Source organism: Parus major, chromosome Z (assembly GCF_001522545.3).
Source record: "Parus major isolate Abel chromosome Z, Parus_major1.1, whole genome shotgun sequence".
Taxonomy (NCBI): Eukaryota; Metazoa; Chordata; class Aves; order Passeriformes; family Paridae; genus Parus; species Parus major.
The window spans coordinates 50,621,502-50,643,632 of NC_031799.1; the positions used below are offsets into that span (position 1 = coordinate 50,621,502).

The 22,131-nt window shown below is 41.5% G+C and overlaps 1 protein-coding gene across 1 annotated transcript in view; it reads right to left on the reverse strand.

Moving 5' to 3' along the window:
* The window catches only part of MUSK (muscle associated receptor tyrosine kinase), a 58,593-nt gene extending 54,306 nt beyond the window's left edge, over positions 1 to 4,287 (reverse strand). The window contains exons 1-2 of the mRNA XM_033511386.1: positions 4,123 to 4,287; positions 3,208 to 3,378 (exon numbers count right to left, since the gene is read on the reverse strand). Of these exons, the coding sequence (XP_033367277.1) occupies positions 3,208 to 3,304 (97 nt within the window). The 5' untranslated portion in view covers positions 3,305 to 3,378; positions 4,123 to 4,287. The remainder of the gene's footprint in view (positions 1 to 3,207; positions 3,379 to 4,122) is intronic.
* Positions 4,288 to 22,131: the final 17,844 nt, after the last annotated feature.

The window sequence follows — 22,131 nt, forward strand, 5'->3', positions numbered from 1 at the left end:
CATTTGCCATCGCTCTGGTGAAAGACTTGAAGCACAGCTGGAAGGGATCAAAGCATAAGCCTAGCAACTCGCTTTCCCTGCTCATGGTATTCATTGCAGCCACTGCCTCCAAGAACCTTTGAATGTCTTGTTCAGTGGCTGCAAGAGTCACATATCCATATTGGCTGGACTGAATTTCATTGACAACTGTGCTGAGATAAACTAGTTTTTACCATATTCCTGAAACACTCCCTTGTAAATATATAATGGATCAGGAGTCTTCCTGTTCCTCACTGAGTATAGCAGTACCTGGCCCATTATTTTCTCCAGAGAATCCCAACTGCTGTGTATCTGCTGGCCCTCCTTAGTACAATGAGATTCAAATTCAGGTAAAAAATAACCTATATCTGTTTTACCCTTCCCTTTCTAAACAATAGGCAAAAGAGAAGACATTCAGATTTAAGTGACTGAGAATAATAGAAAGTCAATACCTTAATCTTTTTTTCAATTTACATGGAACTTGAAATTAGAATGTCTTTGGAATTCTGCCGGAATGAAGCTAGAGGAAGAAAGGATCAGCTTCCACTATCAGGTTTATATAAAACTCTAAACACTTTTAACGTTTCATTAGAATGACTCTGCCTCAATAATATTTCTAGTTTCTATGGCTTTGGATTGTATCATTGATTAACAATAATGACTATACTTATGTAAATCTCAAAACTACATCTAAGATAGCTCCAAAGACCATTGTTTAAGATCACTGCTTCAAATTGTATCATGCATCACTTTATTAGGTCATGTTGGGTCACTTTAAACAGAAATAATAATCTGTATTTTTCCCCAGATGAATCACATGCCAGTGAAACCAAGTGGAAGATTTCTGTAAAGTCTTCATTTTTCTGCTACTGATGGTTGTCTTAGGAGAATAAGCCCCAGTGATGGTTATCCTGTCTACTTCAAATGAGAGGTTGCTACTTCGTGACAGAGTTTACTGGGGTTTGATGGCATTAACCCCAGAGTTTTGCAACATAATTTCATATAGTATGTTATTGTTGCTGTTGTCCATATTCCTTGATCTCTGGAAGAATGCTTTTCTAACCCTGAGAAATGTAAATTTTTACAGTAACAATAGTTCAAAGCAATCAGTTTTATAACTGTTGTAACGATAAACACAGCCACTCCGATAAGTAATAAAATTGCATTTATACCAAGAGCTGGAATGCATAATGATAGTATTTTGTTCCTTGGGCAAATAAGACCTGTCACGTTTCTATATCAAATAAATTTTCTAGAAACAGCTACATACTTTTAAGTGTGTCTTTTGTTCAACAGATGACAGAATATTGCATAGACATGATCTGACCTGGTACCTTTTGAAAGCCATACAGCTTTTTGGGCAGAATCAAGCCCTGTGCTTGCACGAAAATAGTGTCCAAACTGACAGCACTAGAGTAGTAGGAAAATAAATTATTTTAACGCTGCCTTCCCAAATTCTACATCATCAGAGAGCAACCATGACAGAAACAGGGATGTATAACTTTCTCATGCGCTCCTTTCACCTTTGTGATACTTAACCCAAGTAAGGACAGCGGGCAGCGGAACATGCCGTCATTTTGTGAGGCAGCAACAGAGTCCCAAAATGGCTGAGATGGTACGTACATCTAAAAGCCGTCCAAACAGCCTGGACACTGGTGTCAGTCCATGTTTTCTCCAGAAAGCACTCTAAACTTATGATGCGTGCATTACCAAATTTTAACGTACTAAAATAAAATCTAGACAATGTACAGACATATCTATCATCACATAGAAATGGAGCCAGGCTTTTCCATGTGCGTATGCTGGGCTTCCTGATATTTTTAAGGTATCCTTGTGGCTTTAAATTAATTGAAAATAAATTAATTTATATATGTATAAAGCCACACAGGTGCTATTTTTCTGGATGTCAGCTGTAGTTTCCCAAGATAGAAAAATTACCCAAGGCTGGTCATGGGACCATGAGAAAGCCAAATCCCCTTCTATCCCAGCCCACCAGAAGCTTCCAAATGCCTTGGGTTTGGATTTGGATTCATGCTTTTGAAACCAGACCAAGCAGGCAAACAAAACAGAACCAGCCCCTCTGCAACATTGCAGACACCTGGAGAAACTGCAGTTCCTATGGTAAAAAACAGCTCACCTGTGATGTCCTAGAAAAGGGAATGTATCTGTTCATTACACTATGACACCAGGAAAAAAATCTATCACTGTCCTCTTTGTTTTTCTTGTCTCTCCAATACCCCTTGTCTCACCACAAAGGGCTTAAAAAAGCGTAAAGTTCACAAACTTACTTTAGTGCCTTAGGTAAATACTAACATTTTTATTTCAAAACATTTTTATAAAAGAGATACATTATTCCTTTTTTGTTTTGTTTTGTTTTGTTTTGGGAATAACCTAACAATTGTAAAAGCATAGTCCTACAAGAGCAGCAATCTTGGCCTAACATGTGAATACTGGCATTCCCCTTAAGATTTCATTTTGTTTTCCTGAAGCTGCAAAGTCTCTAGTAAGGGTTGAATTGCACCACATCATCACCATTCAGCAAAAATTGTTACAGATTTACAAAATGGTATGTCCAGAATGCTGGTTGCATTTCCCACCTCAGACTTTTCTAAACAGATTTTTTTACCAAGTCTTTTCTTGGCTACAAGTGCATGTGCGGATGCATGTGTGCACACAAGATAGGAAGTATGATAACTTCTATGTCAAATACTATGACAAACATTGCATATTTGTACTTATATACATATTCTTTGTAAAGACATCATAGATACTTATTTCTTTTGAAGCTTTATATACCTACAAACCCACATAGGTGTGCTGAACACAACAAATCTTGGATTCTGCAGAAACTGGTGCCACCAGCCGTTTACACTTCTGAGCCTCCTTTCACATGAGAAATTTACATCCTACCTAGGCTGAACCCAAAGTTCTCCCTGCCTATTACAGTGGACTATGTGCTCTTCATAGACAAAGAACCTCCAATTCCAAACACAAATATGAGAATATTTTCACTGATATCCTCCTAAAGGAGTATCTAAAAGGATAGTGACCATTGAAAGCAGACCGTTTTTGTCCTTTTTGGGAATGCTACAGCACCACCCACCCCACCGTTACCAGAGACACCTTCCCCTCTGCAAAACCTCCTTCAGGAAATGGCAGAAGAGCAGGAAAAAGCCCCTCCAAGCAAACCTTTCAGAAGTGTCTCAGCCAAGCTAAGGGTTGCCAGGGTGAGGACGTGCACCAGGGGCACCTTCAGCAGGTCATTCATGTTTGATCCAGAAGGCATCCAGCTCCTTCAGGCAAGGCGTGCGGACCTCCCAGCCGGCTGCATTTCGGAAGCGGTGTGCAAGCAGAGCTTCTCTGCGAGTGACAGAGTGGGGTCTGAGAGATCTAAGTATAATCAGGAATTCTCCCACCCAGTGGTGGTGATGGACGTGGCCAGCTGGTGTGTATCCACTTTGGTCAGTGTGAAAGCGTGGGGCTCATGAAACAAGAGAAAGCAAATCCCTTCTGAATTCCTTCTAAGCAAACAGAGAACAGTACAATGGGTAAATGCACTTCCAGGGCAGTATCCTACCCCAGCGTTGCAAAGTCACCAGATCTTTATTCCAGCACACTGTAAGTGCAGTAGTAGAAAAAAATGCTTGCTACTGCCTTTTCCTTCATCTTAGTCCCCCTCTTTTCCACTTTTTCTAGTCTCACTCACACACACTCCCTCTTATTATAACCTTTCAAGATTGGCTGTAATATGCCACCTGTTGCCCTGCTGATAGTATTTCTTTTCTTAACAGATGCATTTGCTGGAGCAGAAGAGGTTGGCATTGGTGACTAAAAGTGCCCTTCTGTAGGGAAATATGACAGTGGGGTTTAATCTCCATAAATCTCCTTGTTAACCACCAGGTCTTTGCCTAAGATGAAAGACAGACAATCAACACTCATTTTCTAGGAAGACTTAAAGAAACATCAGAATCAAGATTTCCTGACTCACTCTGTCTTGCCCCATCCTACCACAAAGGCCTACGTTATATTTTCCAAAACTGTCAAGTCATTTGTACTGCCTGTTTTTCCAACATAAATATTTACATGAAGAGAAAATAGGCTTACCACTGTGGAAAGGCTCATGCAGGGGCAATATCTTCATGAGCAGGGAAAAAGATGAATAATCAGTCCAGGAAGAACCTAATTGATGATCCTCTTAGAACATGACTCCCCATACTTTTCACCATTTTATCAGCAGAGTGGATGAAAGCTTTGCACTAAACTCCATGGTTTGAGGAAAGTGAATGTGCAGTCATAACATATCACAGTAAAAGGTACTTTGAGGTCTCTGGAATTTCCTTTATTTGCTGAAACTCTTGACTTAAGCTCCTTCTTAACAGTCGTTTCTGCAATGAACATGGTTCAGCAGTGCTTCCTCTGAGAAGCAAATGTAGTAAAGCTGACCAGTGCTGTGAACATGTGAATCCCCATGGTTTGGCATGGCTTTATAATAACAGTGTTACTATGGGGACATGACACTGTTTATCAGGAACAAGGATCTCTAGACAAGTGTTCCTCTGAAGATGAGTAAAAGCAGAAACACTTACAGGAGATGTTAAAGAAATTTCAAAATTCTGGAGCTAGCAATGACAACAAAACAAAATAAGAAGATGATAATGAAATAACAATAATCCTACCAGGGAACACAGAAATAATGATTCATGGCTGAACTTACAAGTATTTCTTTTGTTTAAGTTCAGACATATCCAATTAAACTGCTCCACAGAAATGTGACTTGGTCTTTTAGGGTAAAATTCTGCTCATGTAGGGACTTGACCAAAGACCTTTATATTGTTGGATTCCTGTTTGGAATGTGTTACAAGGGCTTTCAAAATGCACCATCCATATGAATGCAGAAATTAATATCTCCCTTTTACTTGCCAATTGGAGCATATAGAAATGACACTGCCAGCAATGGCTGTTAAATGCTAATAATGCCTTTGCATTTTGGGGTTTACCAAAGTAAACCAGAAACTTTCATTTCTTCTACTTCATATATTTTTATTAAGGATCGTAATGAGCTCCTCTGCTCCAAACTGAAAGGACCTAAATTTACACAGTAAATGAGAATAGAGAATACAAGGGCAAAGGTGCACAAGCTCCAGCTACACATGCCACACAACTAACATACAATACATATGGGAAGCTGATGGTCATCTCTGCCCATCATGGAAAGATGTTTCTGGACACAGGGAAATCAGTGAAAATCAAATGCTGGTGACACCAAACCTTCTGTGATTCCATGTATTTTCCAGGCATATCTTATAAAACTGAAGTATGTCTTTAATTTTTACTAATGAGGTTATGAGTTTGCTGCTTGTTGGATGTTGTGTTTAGGTTTTTTTCTGAACAAAGCTGAAATGCATGCAGTTTACAGATGCATGCAGTATTTACATCTGTTGTTTCTTATAGTCATGCCCCAAGGCTTCTGCTGAGATGAGGTCCCAGCAGCCTACATAATAATGAGAAGTCCAGTCCCCCGCTCTGAGATGTTGAGGGTGAAGCTTTCTTCCTACAGATTTCTGCTTATCTCTCTGCATTTCAAACATCCAAAGAAGCCAGTTCATGAAGTTCAGTGCACAAGACAGGGTGTGGAGTGTTCATTCACCTAGCTACCATTTTTTCCCCACTGTAAACTGTTTGTGAAGAGACAAATACAGTATTTTGAAATACATGCATAAATACAAAGAAAGTAGTAATTTTCTAGAGTTGGCAGAAGAGAGAATTGTCTTCCAGTCAATGAATTGCTTGGCATCTCACCACTATAATGAGTGGAAACTGTTTGCAGAACCATGCTGGACCTTTTTTCTGTACACCTCTGCATACCTCCTCCTTCTTCCAGGTATTCTGCTGCAGGCTGACAGTTTTGCATACTAATGTGACATAATTTGACCACCGAATCATTTGAAAACTTCTTTTTCTCCAACATCACCCTCTGGGATGTCTTGTCCCGAGGTAGAACTAGATGTTCTTCCAAGTAGACAGGTTAAGACAGGTATTTCCAGCAGAAACTGTCCAGACAGAGAACAAAAACATCCTACAGAGAGACTTAGTAAAATTGCTTTGGCAGTGACCCTAATCACCCAAGCATCTGGTGATTCACACTGAAATAATCCAAGTCAGCACTAACCCAGCCTGAGTAGTGATTGACTTGCCTGAGCTCAGATTGAGGTGAGGCTGACTGGCTGTAAATCCTTGGATCCTCCTTCTTGCCCTTTGACTGGGTGACATTTGCTTTCTTACAGCTCTCAGGCATCTCTCCTGGTCACCATGACATTTCAAGGATTTTTTGTTGGTATGAGGTGCAACACCACACCCTTTGTCATTGGCTTCTCCACCTCTTGTACGAGAAAGTTATCATCAATACTTTCCAAGAACCTCCTAGATTGTTTGTGTTTGCTGAGGGCAAGCCAGAAAATGAACATGCCCTAACCTGCCAAGATAGCTGATGTGTACAGACACAAAAGACCAGTGGTTTTCAAATCCCAAGCTGCCATGCCAAGCCTCTTCCAGCCAGCAAAGAGATGAAAAGGATGTACTATGTGGTCTTCCCTTCAGATGGATGCATGCACATATCTCTGCACAGACTAACCTGATGCTTCATGCGCCCTTGCTGCTTCCTGCCTCAAAGCTGCTGGCCTCTTAGATAAAGGCATTTTATGATAAACATATGACAGTGAAACCCATTTTGGGGCTACACATGTGCCTTTCAATGCAGAAATGAATGAAGGTCACATTGGCACAGGGTTATGGTCAAACCAGTCCTCCCACTCCACCCTGCCCACTTTGCCAGCAGGACCTACAGGCAGCTCAAGCTCCTGGGTGTCTGGCATGGAAAAAGTGTTTTTGACAATGCATGCCAGCATTAGGAGAGAAGAAACACATCATTTTAATTCTTTTATTACATACAGCCAGTTACTTGTTTACAGTGATCCTGAGTGGAAGCAGCTCATGTAGCCACCAGCTTCAAGGGATTCAACCCTACCTCCAAAACACATGTGGCCAGTAAGGTATTGCTGCTTGTATCAGAACAGCAAATGCTGCACTCGATGTAGCATGTAAAGGAATGATCTGTACTGCTGCTGTTCTTTACCCTGCATTTGAGGCTTTTTTGTTTCATGTTTTGATTTCTTAATTGTCAAGATGAAAGAAAGGCATTTCTCTAAAGTTCTTTAAGAAACACAGACCCTTCCCAAAGCCCCACTTACTTTTTAAACTTGAGGGTATCAGACAGAGTTGGCTTGGCCTCTACCCTCAGTCATCTAGACCAATCTCTGGTCTCCTACTAATATTTCAGCACTTACTAAGCCCTGATTCTTGAATCTAAAATAATCCTCTTTTATTCTCTTGAGATTTTGTGGCAATTGGGAAACCTAAAATTTGCATTAATTTCTTGCTATCATCTTGCTATAAACTTCCCTGTAATTTTTCAGCTCACAGGATCTGTCGGCACTGACTAAGGACAATGAAAGATGCCATACTGTGTTTTGTGGTGGGGAAAAATTATGTAGGGTTATGAGATGTAATTAGTGCAATGAAAAAATGTAAACACTGTAAAGAAAGAGAAATAACCCTTGTCATGCACCTACCTAGCTGTGCATGGTATATATAGCATATATATAGCAGAGGGTGAGCTGAATACAGTTATTTCATAATATATAAAGCTAATTCCTCTGCTAGGAGATCTGCCTCCTATTTCAGCTGCTGCCAGTGTTATCCAGCCCCACACCATAACAGAGGGAAAGACCCCACTCTTGACAACCCTCTCCTCTCAGAGGTTAATGCTGTCATGGTGCTAAGCTGAAGTGGGACAGACATGCCCTGTTTCCCCAAAGAGGACTGCCACAAAAAATGTATTATCCTTGTTCCTCAGCTTCTGGTTTCAGTCTTTTATCCTGTACTTCCCATTGGAAGAGTGCAATCTGGGGGCCAGGATGGCTGCTGACATGCAAAGCCTGCTCTCCATCTCATGGGACCACAACCCAGCAAGTGAGAAACAAGACCTGCATTTAGATACCATTATAGCAGAGCTCTTACTGACCCCCCAGGGAACTGGGAATGGAAGGACTCAGTCTGGATTTCCAGGCCATGGGAGCCATAGGAAGGAGAGCATCTACCTATGTAATCCCTTTTTGCAGAAATAATGAGGTGTTTGACAACAGGAATATATTAGGGATTTAATATATCCCATTGATTTTGATCCCAGAACAGTACACCTTGTAATATCTCACTCTCATAAAGAAATAAATAAAATCTCAGGTCAGCTTGATCTGACAGTAATATTGGCAGTTAATGAAGAAATACCATCACTACAAAATAAAATCTGGCTATTTCCTATCAGAACTCCTGTGAGTAATATTTTAGTTATTGTCAACACCTCTCTAAAACAGTCAAAGTTAAAACCAAAGAAAAGCACAATGAAATAAACGTGTATGATATCTCATGTGTCGGATTGATAGATTTTTCTATTTTCACGTTTTGTCTGTCATTATTTGCTGCTCTTGATTGCCATTTTGGATTGTGGAGGAGCAAAAGGTAAGCAGTGGAGTTTATAGGCATGCCAAAAGCGAACAGCCAGCTCGGTTGCAAACATACAGTCTCTAGCACAGCTGGCTTCAAGTGAAAGATTTCTACACACAGTGTAGAAATCAACTGTCCTGAGAGATCACAGAGTCATAGGCCTGTAAATACCTTTTTCTTCCATCACTGTGATACCCCTGAAACTCACAGCATCTCTCTGCAGCCAGCTGGGATCCAAGAGGTGTTACAACATAGAGGTGTGATATGAGGAAACACTCAAGTTTCAGAAGTACCTGCACCCATGCAATAGCTTGTCTGCCAGTGGAACAGGACACTTGAAATGGAGCTGCTGCATCCTGCCAGCTGATGGCAGGTTGCCATGAGCGGCTGCCAGAGGTGTGCAACACACAGATCCCAGGGCATCCTATCCCCTTTCCTTTCACTGACTGTGGGCAGTGACATGCGAAACAGCTCCACCCTCTTTTATCCAGACAAGATCACTTATTCCTGTTGCTCTGGTAGGAAGAAGAACTTTACAGCATGTGTAGCTGAGGAGTTTTTAGATACTGTGCTATATGCTGAAAGTAATTTGTGGGGGTTTTGGCTATACATATTGAAAATGAGAAAATGAATTCTGCTCTGAGCTCACCCCAGACAGCCCCACTGACGTCAATGGAGTGTAACTGAGAGCAGAATGTTGCCTGTGATCTTTTTTTTGCTTGGAGTTCACCTGCTGCTCATTTGAAGCCATAATCCTTGGTGACATCCTAGTCAGAGAGAGGCTTGCACAGCAGAGATCAGGTCCCAGTGTGAACTTCACTCAATGAAGTCTTGTCTATGGTGTTTTGGATCACTTCAATATCTACCTGCTCCACCAGTCATGTTGGCAGCTATTTAAGCATTGCTGTGTATTATTTGGGAGCACCACAGTTATCACAGCAATACATGTGAGTATATCTCCTTAATCAAATGGTAGATCATGGCCCAAAGATACATCCAACACATTCAGCACATTTAAGAGAGCAAACACTGCAAAAGCGGTATGCAAGTGGCATAAGGGAAGAAATAGGAGGAGAACCAAAGACAGAAGCATCAATGAATCATCCTTAGCAACACAGTTCCCCATGGACTATAGGTTCCTGCAGGGGGACTGCAGCCAGGACAGTGCTTTCTGCAGGAACCACAGTGGGGGTTCTGTGTCCTTATGCAGATTTAACAGCCCAGCAATAAAAGCAACTGAGGCACACAGCGTGAGAGGAGGGTGTTCAGGAGCCTATAAGTTGTAACAAGAGTGATAGGTATGGGAATTTGCATATGCCCTGTGAGACTAGGGAAGAAAGCTCAACAGTGAGAAACATCTTCAGCAGGTTCTGCATAGCAGGTGGCATTTATGATAATGAATGAGTTGCTTTTCCAATGAGATGCCATATTTATTAGCACTGTCAGGTAATCTTCCTTAGGTTTGTTTAACCTTGAGAAACAACTAGGAAATAGAAAACCTGATCCAAAACACTGGCATATCCACAACATTAGTTCTCTTACTTCATTGGATGTGACCTAAGGGTCCTTTCCCTGCATGTTGTCAATGTATCATCATTAAATATGTTTGCAGTGAGGGCCTACCCCTACAGTTCACAGTTTGTGGGCCTACCCCTACAGTCCCTATATACCCCTACGTCCAGGTGTGCAGGATGTCCTTCTGCCATTTACTGTATTATGACTAACTACTGAATTGTGCATCAGCTGTATAGCTGGTCAGGAGATAAAACAGATGGGCTCAAGGGTTTGTGCCTAAACTGAAATTGTCTCGTGGCTAACTTAAGCTAAACACTTTCACCTGAAGACTGCACAGGGCAGAAGTCATTTTTGTAATTCTGCAAGAGGCTAAGACTCACAAGGTAGGGTTAGAGCCCTTTCCAAGGGCCCTAGCTACTGTTGCCAAGTGGCAGTGGCTTCTCATACATACACCCGCCCTGACATTTTGTCCCCAGATGGCAGCTAGAGAGGGATATTAGCCTGGATGAGGCCCTCTTCTCGCCTCCCTCCCTCCCTCCCTCCCTCTTCTCCATCCCACTCCAGATGGAGAGGGGTGTTCTGGTCACTGCTTCAGCACATCTCCACCTTAGACCTTCTTCCCTCACTAGTGGCAGATTTGCTGTGGGCAGCGGGTCACTGGAGAGGAGGTCACTTTAGGGAAAATAGGCTCAGGGATGTAGCTATTCCCCAGGAGTAGTAAGATACCTGCGCATCTTTGCAGCAGTGGCCAAGGTTTCATCCTGTCTTAGAAATCATACTTGAAAAGCACACTGAGTTTCAGCCTCCAAAATAGCTTACAACCTAATTGGTCAATTCTTCCAGTCAGTACTTCCTTGGAGAGCTTGTGTCTTGGACACTTTCATAGCATTTGACTTTTTCCTCAGACTACCAGCAGCAGCTCTGGAGCATCAAGATGACCAAAAAATTCACTGGGCCAAATTAATCTCCTCTGACCATTGCATCTGGCATGCAGTAGGGTTGGATTTCCCCCTGCCCAATACCAGTTTAATGCACTGCAGCTGCTGAGCAGTGCCTGCTGGCAAGTCTGGAGCAGGCGGGGCTTTCCCATGGTGGGATCCTTGTGTGGTTGCAGTCTAGGCCTGTCAAACTGCAGAGTCATCCATACTGCTGGGTCAGGACACACAGTTCCACAGGAGGCAATAATCTGTCCTGCTGCTCTCTCTGTCCTACATCAAGGGATGGATCATTGCATCCCAACTTCATGACTGTTCCCCAGCTATCTAGAGACACAGGGGTATCCATGAGGTATGCATGGAAACCCACTCCTCTCTTAGCAGGAGCTTGAAATCCCACTTTCATTGACACCAGCAGCCCAATTTCTAATGGTATTGACAAGATAGTTGAAGATACAAGACAGAAAAAGCAGGATGGACTTGAATTTCAGCAGAATGTCTGCAAATTTCCAAGTGGTATAAACTGTTGCCATTCCCTTGGCAATAGTGCAACCGTGCCAGTTTGCCTTTCCTTGAGAACTTCTTATTTGATTGGTATCACTGATAATTCAGCTCTTTGTCTTATCTGTACATCAGAGTTTCCCTGTGCAGCTGCTCTGCTCTGTGAACTATTCTCTCCCACACCCTTCAGCTGAAAAAGAAATTGTTTAGCACATGGACACATTTTAAATCCAGTCTCTGTGAAGACTTGTGACACAGAGACTGCGTAGAATCTAAATTAAAACTTGAGTGGATGTATCTTCCTATCTGAAACCAAATCAGGGCAGAAGCCAGAGTCTGCATGCTGAGTATGAAGTATCTGTTAAAATTCTGAATTGCTCACTTAGTTAGAGAATAGTGCCAATAATGCCACGATTGTGGTTTTGATCCCCATGCAGGCCACTCACTTAAGATTTGGACTTGATGGTCCCTGTGGGTCCCTTCCAACACAGAATATTCTATAACTCCTGCAACTTTTTTGTTATGTACCATGTGTGAGGCAATATGTGATTTATTTTCACCTGGGTTAAGATGAGAAGACTGTAACAGCAACCACCATCCACCAGTGCTGTTGAACCACTTGAGGTGGACATCCTTCTGGCCACCTTCTGGCAAGGGCCCATTCTAAAATGTAAGCCATCTCTAAGAATTGTTTTAACCTAGCCCAAAACGGCGTTAAAGAGCTCATAAGCCATAAAAGGATATTATGCACCTTGAGTTTCTAGCATGTTTATCGCTGCAACCTACAGGTATATATGGAGCTACAACATCCAACCAAAGCTAGGGATGCCCTTTCTAAGAGAGCCTATAATTTTAGTCTATACCAAACAAAATGGCTTTGAGATATCTGTGTGTTTGGCCCGTCCTCAGCTTGCATGACCCCTGAGCTGCTGTCCCCATACATGCCAGTGTTCTTTTCGCACCAACAGGATTACTCTGGACAGGCCTTTCACAAAAGACCATCACTTTCCCTTCTTTACCCAGCTGAGTTGAGCAGTTATTAGGCAACTGCCTACAGCTCTCATGCAGAAACCACAGCCCTAGCTCTGGTAGCTGCTGTCACCAATGCCAGCTGGTGTTGCTTGTCCCAGGCTGCGTGCTTATCCCAGGAAACTCCTCTAAAACACTGTTCCCTGTCCTCTTTCTCCACAGCTATAGCACAAAAATTCAGCCACGCTTTAGTGGAGGCACAGTCTTCTTCCCACTCAGTCCTCTCCTTTGCCTCCTGTGAGGAAGGAAAAGCCTTGTACAGTCATGCAGGAGGCAACATCACTCACTGGCATTGCCAAGGGTCAGACAACATGGGATGCATTTCTTCCAGGAGTCCCCTCAGGTGGATGAGAGCATGTGTCCGGGTAATGCATAATTTTTATCTCCCCAGATACTGGGCCAGAAAAAGCAGGAACCAATTGTACCTGTAAAGTGACAAAAGCAAGTGTGATGGCTGCACACAAAGTCATGGTGCAAACACAGGTGCTTCACAGCAGTTGTGTGTCTTCTTTCAGACACTGGGAAAGGAAAGATAACTGCTTTTGCTGATAAAACTTACATCCTGAAGAAAGTGTCATCACAGAAAGATGTCAAAATTGACATTCCTTATCTGGAAATGATTTGGCACTTTTTTTTCTTTTTCATGGACAAGCATGATTTTGGATCTATTAATGTGTGGCATCACACTTGTCAAGGCACCTTCAACAACAGATGCATGGCAGAGGCTCCTGGGGGCTTGCTTCTGGAATGTCAGAAATGCATTACAGTGCTACAGTGTTCAAAACATCCAGAGGAAAAAAAAAATCCCAAATTAGGCAATTGTGTCAGGCTGAGGAAATAAGATATCAAGCTGAAAAACTGGATAGTTTTATTTTTGAAAATACACAAGTGTCCCTCAGGCATTCAAATCATGAGTCAGATCTTAAAAAATCATAGTTGGCTTAAGAATGAGAATTGTGGGGGTTAGTAACCTTTCATTGTCTGCAATATTAATGGTCACGTTCCTAAATTTTTCTGGAAAAATTTGAAATTAAGCTTTACTTTGTAATAAAAGCAGAGATTCTTACATAATCTACCAGGTCCAGGGGCTGAGGCATTTAGCAGAACATCAGATAATATGATACAACCCAAACAGTTGACAATTCTGGAGCTAAACTAATTTGTCTAGCCCTGGCAATAGATTTCAGGGCTGTTTCAAGAACCCACATCCACAGGAATGGTGTGCTTTGGTGGAGTCATTCACTGACATAATTTTTCTAGGATATAGTTTTTGGATATGTCAGAAATTACATTATATCTGTTTTATTCAATGGAAAAAGTCTCTCTGTGTAAGAGAAGAGAAAAGCCCCTGAGGGACAGATTTCTGCAGCAACAAATTAACTAGCAGAACAAAGCACATTTCAAAGGATCTTCTGAGGTTTTAGGGGCTTTACTCAAGGTGAATGTCTCCTGTTGTATTTCAATAAACGCAATCTGCTCCTCTAACTTGTCCCCTATATATTACACTGTGATGACATTCATGTGTAGCATCAGGTTTGGCTAAAATACACATTTATTTGCTAACAACATTAAAGAGGACCTAAAGTTTGATTCAAAAGGAAGAAAAATTCTCAGTTTCCATAACTTCCTGAATTCCTTGCAGATGCCTGGCCTCTCCTAGCATAAATCAAAGGTTTTCCAATGGTCAAGCTTCTCATGCTGGGAGACAAGCTGGGGGCCTTGCATCTCCACCATCACACTGAGAATGGATCTGGCATGATTTCCTAGTCTTTAAGGATGTCACCATGCACTTTGTACTGGATGGAACACTTTCCATATTTGATTACTACTCCATATTTAGAAACAATTCCAGAATCACAGACTTACCCTACATCATATCCTCCACATGTTTGGGTTTTTCCTGGAATACAGGTGACTGTAATCCTCTGACAGACCTTTCATTCACCTCCTCAGATCCACTCTGCCTTGGTTTTTGCCATACATCACACAGTGACCAAAATATTCTCAGAAAACATGTATCAAAATTTCTAGCAAGAAAGCTTCATCACAATTTCTTTGCCAAGTGATGCCACATCTGGCCACTGCTCTGTTACAAAAGACAGCACCATATGCATTTGCTAAGAAAAGCGGTGAGGCTCTTCCTCATCAGCCCTTCTCCTTAAAAGCAGAGGTGCTGCCAGCATAGCACTCTGTGCTCAAGCAGTCCTCACGGGCTGCTCCCCGCCTGCCAGAAGCACAAAATTATGCAATCCTTTCTGTGCAGCTGCTATTTGAGCAACTGTGGTAATGTCTAGACTCTCTTCTCCCTTGCATGAGCTCAGAGGTATCACTTTGCCCCAGTCCAAGCTCCTACAAGTTAAAACAGTAGCAATTATTTGATAAAAGATCTGTGCCCCTTCTTGTGTGCCAGCCAAGAACATATCTGTCAATGTGGTCCTCCAGCACAGGACAATTTAGACACTCTCATACAGTGCCTGATGTTGAATTAGAGAGGTTGGGACTAATGAAGACCTGCTGTTTTATGGCAGTGACTCTGCTGTTCATTCTGAGGCTGTAGTACCTGTCTGTGACAATACACAGCCTCCACTGATGTCTGTGTGGGATGAGACACATTCCTTTGCCTCCACACTGCAACTACTTGGCCCCAACATCACCACTGGTGGAAAGAGAGACACGTAACCAGAGATGAAACTGGGTGTGTCACTGGTATAGCACAAATTGCATGTGGCAAGAAAGGAGTCAACAGTAAAAAATGAAAGTGAGAAAGAAGTCAAATCACAGCAGACAGAGAAGGGGAAAGAACCTGGAAGATGTGGAGTTGACCAAGGATGTGGGGAGGAGCCAAGTTGACTTGAAATATGAAGGCACTATGTACATTGGAAGTAGGTCTCAGACAAAGGGGCTTGTGCTAATGGAAAAAATCTGTAGTTGACGGTGTTTGGGTGAAAGAGATTTGGTGTGGTTACCCTGATCTCACCAGCATATGCAACCAACATGCCTGATCTGTTGGGAATGGCATTGTGCAACCTATGCAGGCTCACCTAGACATTCACGCTGAAAGGATGCACATCAGATATTTGCGATGCTGCCTACACTAGGTGAGGTCAGGAACTGACTCTCAATACCACAGAAAATATGAGCAGATTAATTTCTTAGCAAGAGCTCAGAGAGTGGTATTTGCAGGACAATTAAAAAGCATAACCCGGGGGGTCTCAAGCTGAGGAACTATGGATCAATCAAGAGTTCTTAAAGTCAGAAGTCTATTAGGACATAATTTAAAATACAGCTTGTGACTTTTTTGCTATCCACGTGCTGGCAGTCTGAGTCTGTTTCCAGTCTACTGCTTTAGGAATGCTCTTTAACCCCTTGTATAGGGTTAAACTTATAGTATGGAGTTATTAATCTATAAGTAGCCACATCAATCACTGGGAACCTGCAGAAACCGAAGTTGTGCAAACCAGTTCAAGAGGTAGAGTAAAACTTGCCAGAATAGTAGCTTCTCTCTTTATTAGCTGCTGTGTAAGTTACCATGTTAGTACTAGATTGAAAGTGTGGAAAAAGAAACCTACCCAGAAAATCCCTGGCTGTTGTGGCTCAAGGTGTGGGAACATTTTCCTAGAGGAACCCAGTACCATGAGACAGCAGAACCAGAGGGCACAGGGCTCACACAGTGCTGGGTGGGACAATACAACAGCACTGAACAGATCTAGTAGATTTTCATCCTGTTATAGGTAACTGGTGTCCTGGGAGCCAATATGCAGGGCTGGTGCCTCTGGCAGGGTCTGAGGCTTTCCAGTGCTACCCTATATCACATGCAGAGTATTCACAGGGAGCAAACCCTGACACCTGAGCAAAAGGAGAGTTCTAAAATGTCTGCCAAGGTGCCAAAAAATTTGCTGTAGTGATACACCTTAATTTTTAATTTTATATTCATTACAATGAATATAAAATAGTCATAATTAAACATATTAAGCATATGAAACAAGTAAAGTAATACCTGTAATAATAATCTGTAAAAAAAAATTGTTGAAGAGGATTACAAAGATGTAATTACATCTGTGTTCGACTTCTTTGAAGAGATACAGATTAATTTCACAAGATTTTGTACTACTACCACGAGTCATCTACAGAAGCCTCTTCTGTGCAGGTTTTGCTGTGCATCAAATATTGATTCTACAGAACCTCGTATAAAAAACAAACAATGAATGAAAACAAAAGGAAAGTCTCCTGATTTTAAGCTGGATTCTTATTCAGTCTTCAGATAATCACTCTGTAATACTGTATTAAGTACCTGATTTTATCTAAAAGCTTTTACTTTTTAAAAGTCAGTTAATAGGGATCATTGAACATTGCCAGGTTAAACTCTTCCAAACACTAAGAAAAATAAGTGAGGCCTTAAAAAGCAAAATGCAGCCTGAGAGTAATTCCCGGGAGATTTTTGGAATGCAAGGCCTCTATTATATTAAAAGTACTGATAATTCACAGGAAAAGAGCATGGATAATCTTCTTCTTTAATTACACTTCTATTTAAAGTAGTTCAAATCTTGCTGAGTTTGAACTACTAAAACATCTGCAGGGAATTTTCAGGTTTGTGGACAGACAAATGGGATAAAGTGGTGCAATGAGCATTAGCTGATCTGAAAAATAACCTCACTTGTTACAAAATGCAACATTCCTTTTAAAGCATAGTTCCTGGCAATGGCAAGTACAAAGGCTGAAGGGACCCGCTCCATATGAGACTAAGACACTTCAGGCACATATCTGAAATTGTGGATCTTATTTACCCCCAGTGAGCTCACCCTTTCAGCAAGACATTTCTGTGGGCCATGGCATCTGAATTTCGAGGAAGAGAGACTCAAAAGAGCAATGTATTGGGTATGTGCATGTTACTGAGATAGACATCATTTTAAGAAAGGTTGAGGATGAGCTTGGGAGACAACAATCAAGTCAAAAGCAGGTGAGAAGTTCAGCTGTGATATAAGGACATTTTGAAAGGAAAATCCTGTATTGAAAAAGAGCTATTGCTGTGTGGGTTGCCTTCTGAGCCACTATCCTGGCTAAAGACACATTTTCAGAATTATCAGCTTTCTTTGCACACATTCTTCACTAAAAGGACAGGACTAAGTCTCAAGTGTTGTTTGCTATTAAACTGCCAGAGACTAAAACATCCATTTCTAAAGGAGTCAAACTTGCACTGGTAGAAGACATTTCATGGAGAAGACTAAGACTTGGCCCCATTTTTGTCTCATATGGAGGATCACAGGCCTTAAGAAATATTGTTCTGTGATGTGAAATTGCGTGCTTTAAATCTCTATTTTGTACATACAGTCTTAAGACCCACTCAGAAGAAACCAGTATCTGGCAACTGGATAATACTGGGCATTCTCAACAAAAGGATTAAATCAAAACTATTAAGATAATTTGTCTAGGGCCTTTTTGTTTCATCATTATGAAGTTTCGCTGAGAAAGTGTTTTTCTGCAACAATTTTTTGTGTCAAGGCATGTTCTCTTTGGATTTTTTAAATGCATGATGCTGCATTAGTCTGGTATGAAGCCACAAGGACATCTAGCCACAGGCTGTGGCAAATAATGCTGTTCATCACAGCAGAAGAACCAGAGCAGTGATAGCACAAGAAAAAAGTGAAAAAACTGACACAATTCAGTATGTCTAATAGGAAGAATAAAATACTGATTGTTGGCACATTAGTTCCTCCCAGTCTACCATTTTAATGGCTCACAGGAAACTGAGGAGTTGACTTGGACTGAATGACTACTCCTGTTGTCTTCACCTGTAGTGTGCCTGGCAAACAAAGGCCACAGCCTTTCTGACCCTGAATATAGTGCTGCTGAAAGCCTCGTGCAAGTCCTCACTGGGATTATTCATGAGCTGTTTTCATGCCTCCATCTCTGACTTCCTTTACAAGGCAGGATTCTGATAAAGTCCATTCTTTCCAAAGCCGTGAATCTGGTTTGTTTCTATATTACTGTTTATTTTTTGACAGTGTAACAAAGCCTGTAAATGTTGTAAAGCCAGAGTCAGTATTAGCAATGGAAATAATTACTACCGTTTTAACTGACGTTTTGTTAATGTTACTGTAGCGCTGTCTCATGAGTCATGACAGGATGGAAATTAATTTGTCACTGCTGTAGGTCTCTTTCTTTACTATAAAGCAAGTTTCTCGTCTTACATTCATCTGCTCTAGCCCCTGTAGTAGAACTAATAAACCAAAAACATGCTTGAACATCCTTGTACGTGCTGCCTTCTCCATGGCCAAAACATTTTAAGTGTTGTTTTGCTTAGGTAATGGAACAATCATGTGAAATTGAGGCCCTGGAGAAGTAACATAAAGTTACTGAAAGTAACATAAAGGCTTTGGGCTCCTTCAGCCTTTGAAAAAGTGTATTTTTAGTGTCTTCACAAAGAAATTTGCTTCAGAGGATTTCATGGTATAAAAGTTGTGCTTCCTATCAATTCACAGCATAGCCAGCTGTCCTCTGTCCAAACTCAACTGACAGCATGGCAGTGTTGTCCCCTTGGCCGTCAGCAACTGATCTGCATTTCTTCACCCCCTTTCCAGGGTGTCACCTCCTTAAACAATAATACAGTAAAACCACATAAAGAATAAGCAAGAAGATGCATATCCTACCTGGTGACCAGTGGTTAGAGCTGGGGCACAGACTGTATGAGGAGTGGCAGAGGGTAGCAGGGCTGGTTCAGCCTGGAGAGGAGGAGGGGAAGGATGGACCTTTTGACTAGTTGTTGTGTGGTGCCTAAGAGGCAAGAGGACATGATTTTCAAGGTTAATTTTGGTTTACTTACTAAGAAAGGTTTTTCATCTTGAGGGTGGTTATTCACTGGAGGACAGGCTTGAAGACATTGCAGGATCTCCAACCTTGGAAACACTAACATTTTGATACCACAAGGCACACCATAACCTGTTCTAATGGGTACTGCTTCATGCAAGGGGTAGCACAGCTAGAAGTCTCTTTCCATCTGAGTTATTCCGTGAGTTAATGAAGTCTTTGGAAAGTTGTTTTTTTGTTTTATTTCTTTGTCTGAAGAACTGCCTTCTAATCCTTGATAGGTACAGAAGCCTTGGATTTAGCAAACTCACAAAGTTTCAAACAAAATTTTAGATCAGCTTTCCACATAAGCATTGTTATTCTAAAAACTCCAATATGAGAACAGAGGTAGATTCTGATACAAAAATGTAAAAGAAAAATCCTCTCCACTTTTTCTTTGCCTGCTAAAGCAGGAATTTGTTAAATTTTTGCAGCCATTTTGCCTTTGTCTCTGGGTACGTTCAGCTATTCTTCGATGCACCAAGGCTGCAGCAGCCTGGTCAGTTTTTAGGTGGTGGCTTAACCTGCATTTCCCAGTGTGGATTATAGCTGAGACAGCTGCAAGTTTAGCTGACTTCATCTGGCACTCTTCAGATCTGCTTCCAAACTCTCTGGAGTGAATAAATAAGAGTCCTAATGCTAAACTCTTTCTACTGAGGAGCTTTTTCTCATTTGCTTCTTCTCCTCAAAGAAGCCTTTCTCTATTGACAAGGGATTTTTATTTTAAAAAGTAAATTTAACATTTGCTATAATTTAAATCTGTTGTACGTTGGAGAAATGTACTTTGGGTTGTTTTGTGATATTTTAATGTCTGAAAGTGATGCAATCAGAAAAGCTGTAAGAAATTAGACTTAAAATGAAAAACAACTTTTCTTGACAACACACTCCAGCAGTGAGGAAGCCTAAGGCTGCCATCCACATGTGTACAAATCTATCTTCGTCCCTAGCAAAGTATGCCTATCTTCTGTGACCAATGAGGAATCATATCCAATAGCTTTCCTGCGTTGTACTTCAAGAGTAAGGTCTGAGTCCATTGCACACCTCTACCTGCTCCCTTCACCTGGGGGTTCATTGCTCGAAGGACCTCATCCTCGAGGACCTTTGAGGAGGTGACCATTCCCTCTGAGAGCTTCCACTCTCATAGCAACTTGGATGTACAGCATATTCATCCAGCTTTGAAAGGACCTGTGGACAAAGGAAATGTCAGTCTCTTTTCAGAGACTCCAAACATGTAGTTTAACACTTAAATGTTTCATTATGCCAGGATGTGCTTTGACGATACACAGAGGAAGTAATGGTGGGCTTTCCGTCTGCAAACTCCACTTTTTCAGGTGAAATTTCAGCTCTTGAAACCAAATCCTATTGTGAAACTCATTCCAGGGGGCTTTCTGTGAGACTGATGCATATTCCATAAGTTCTGAAACAATACAACACCCTCTTCATGACACAGTTAAACTGCACCATTTTCCTCATTTCAGCATGGCTGTCTGGTTTTTAGCACTGAGGAAATACAGATGCGTATTTCAGACTTGAGAAAAACCAGGACTCTGATAGTCTGCATGATGTATTAGTCTACAACACGGCTCTCCCTTGTGTCAGGCAAAAAAACTCTTATCAAAAAGGACCTGAGGAGGGAAACAGCTGCTTACCTTAGGGGCTAGGAGAGGTTGGAATGAGTTTTTTCCTATCCCAGTAGCAGTTTCACTTAATTCAGTTCTATTAGAAAATGTTTGGACCTGAGGGCTTGTTTCCCAAAATGCATCAGGTTTCTGTAACCACTGCCTGAGAAGCACATCATACCAGTATGTTACCCACAGTATCACAAAGCTCACAAGACCTGAAGGGCATTTTCTCAGATTTACTGAACAAGATGCCAAAGACTTGCTAGAAAGCTTGAAAAGATATCATATCCTGTCTATTTCATATCTCTTCCTCCATGTCTAAAATCTTCAATCTCTTGACCCATGACTTTCACAGTATGCCTTTCCTAACTGAACGAGTCACAGCATTGCTCAAAATAACACAGCACAGAAGTGAAGTAAAGCTACAATTCCTTCCAGTAGATATTGCATTTTAGCATCTGCACCCACCATATGTAGAATGCTATGCTGCAGTGTTCATGGAAACCAACAGTGCACCTATATAACACATGAAGATTTGCTCAGCTAAGTAAAGTGGGAAGACCTGGTTTTTTCCTGTACATCATACACGATCTCTTGGGACTTGGCATGAATTGCAAAAAAAGCTTTAAAACAAAGAATTTGGCTCCTAATAGGTTATTCAGGAATACACGATCTTGCCACCTTCAAATACAGAGAGAGAGGATTATCCAGCCTAATGGACTGAACAAGTAGAGCTGAGCACATGCAGCCTCAGACAGGTCGTAAAGCTCTTGAGACATCTGTCTTTCAGAGTTGCTTTCCTTTTTCATGGGTGTGTAGATTCTATCACTGAATGATGTATGGAAGCCCGTCCAGTGTGTGGCTCAGCTTGAGGCAAGCTCTTCTGCAAGTTTGACAAGGCAAATAATTAAGTTCTGTTGTCACCTTTGATCTTATCAACTTGGTAAATATTCTTCTGGGGTGGAGAGAATGGGTTGACTGCCTAAGATATAAATAAGGTCTGAGATGGTCCCTATGGCTTCCTTAAGCTGTCTATACACAAGCAGTACACCCTTTTGTGAGTATCACTTCTGGGGTTTTTTTACATACTTGTGTGTTAGTAGCACTGA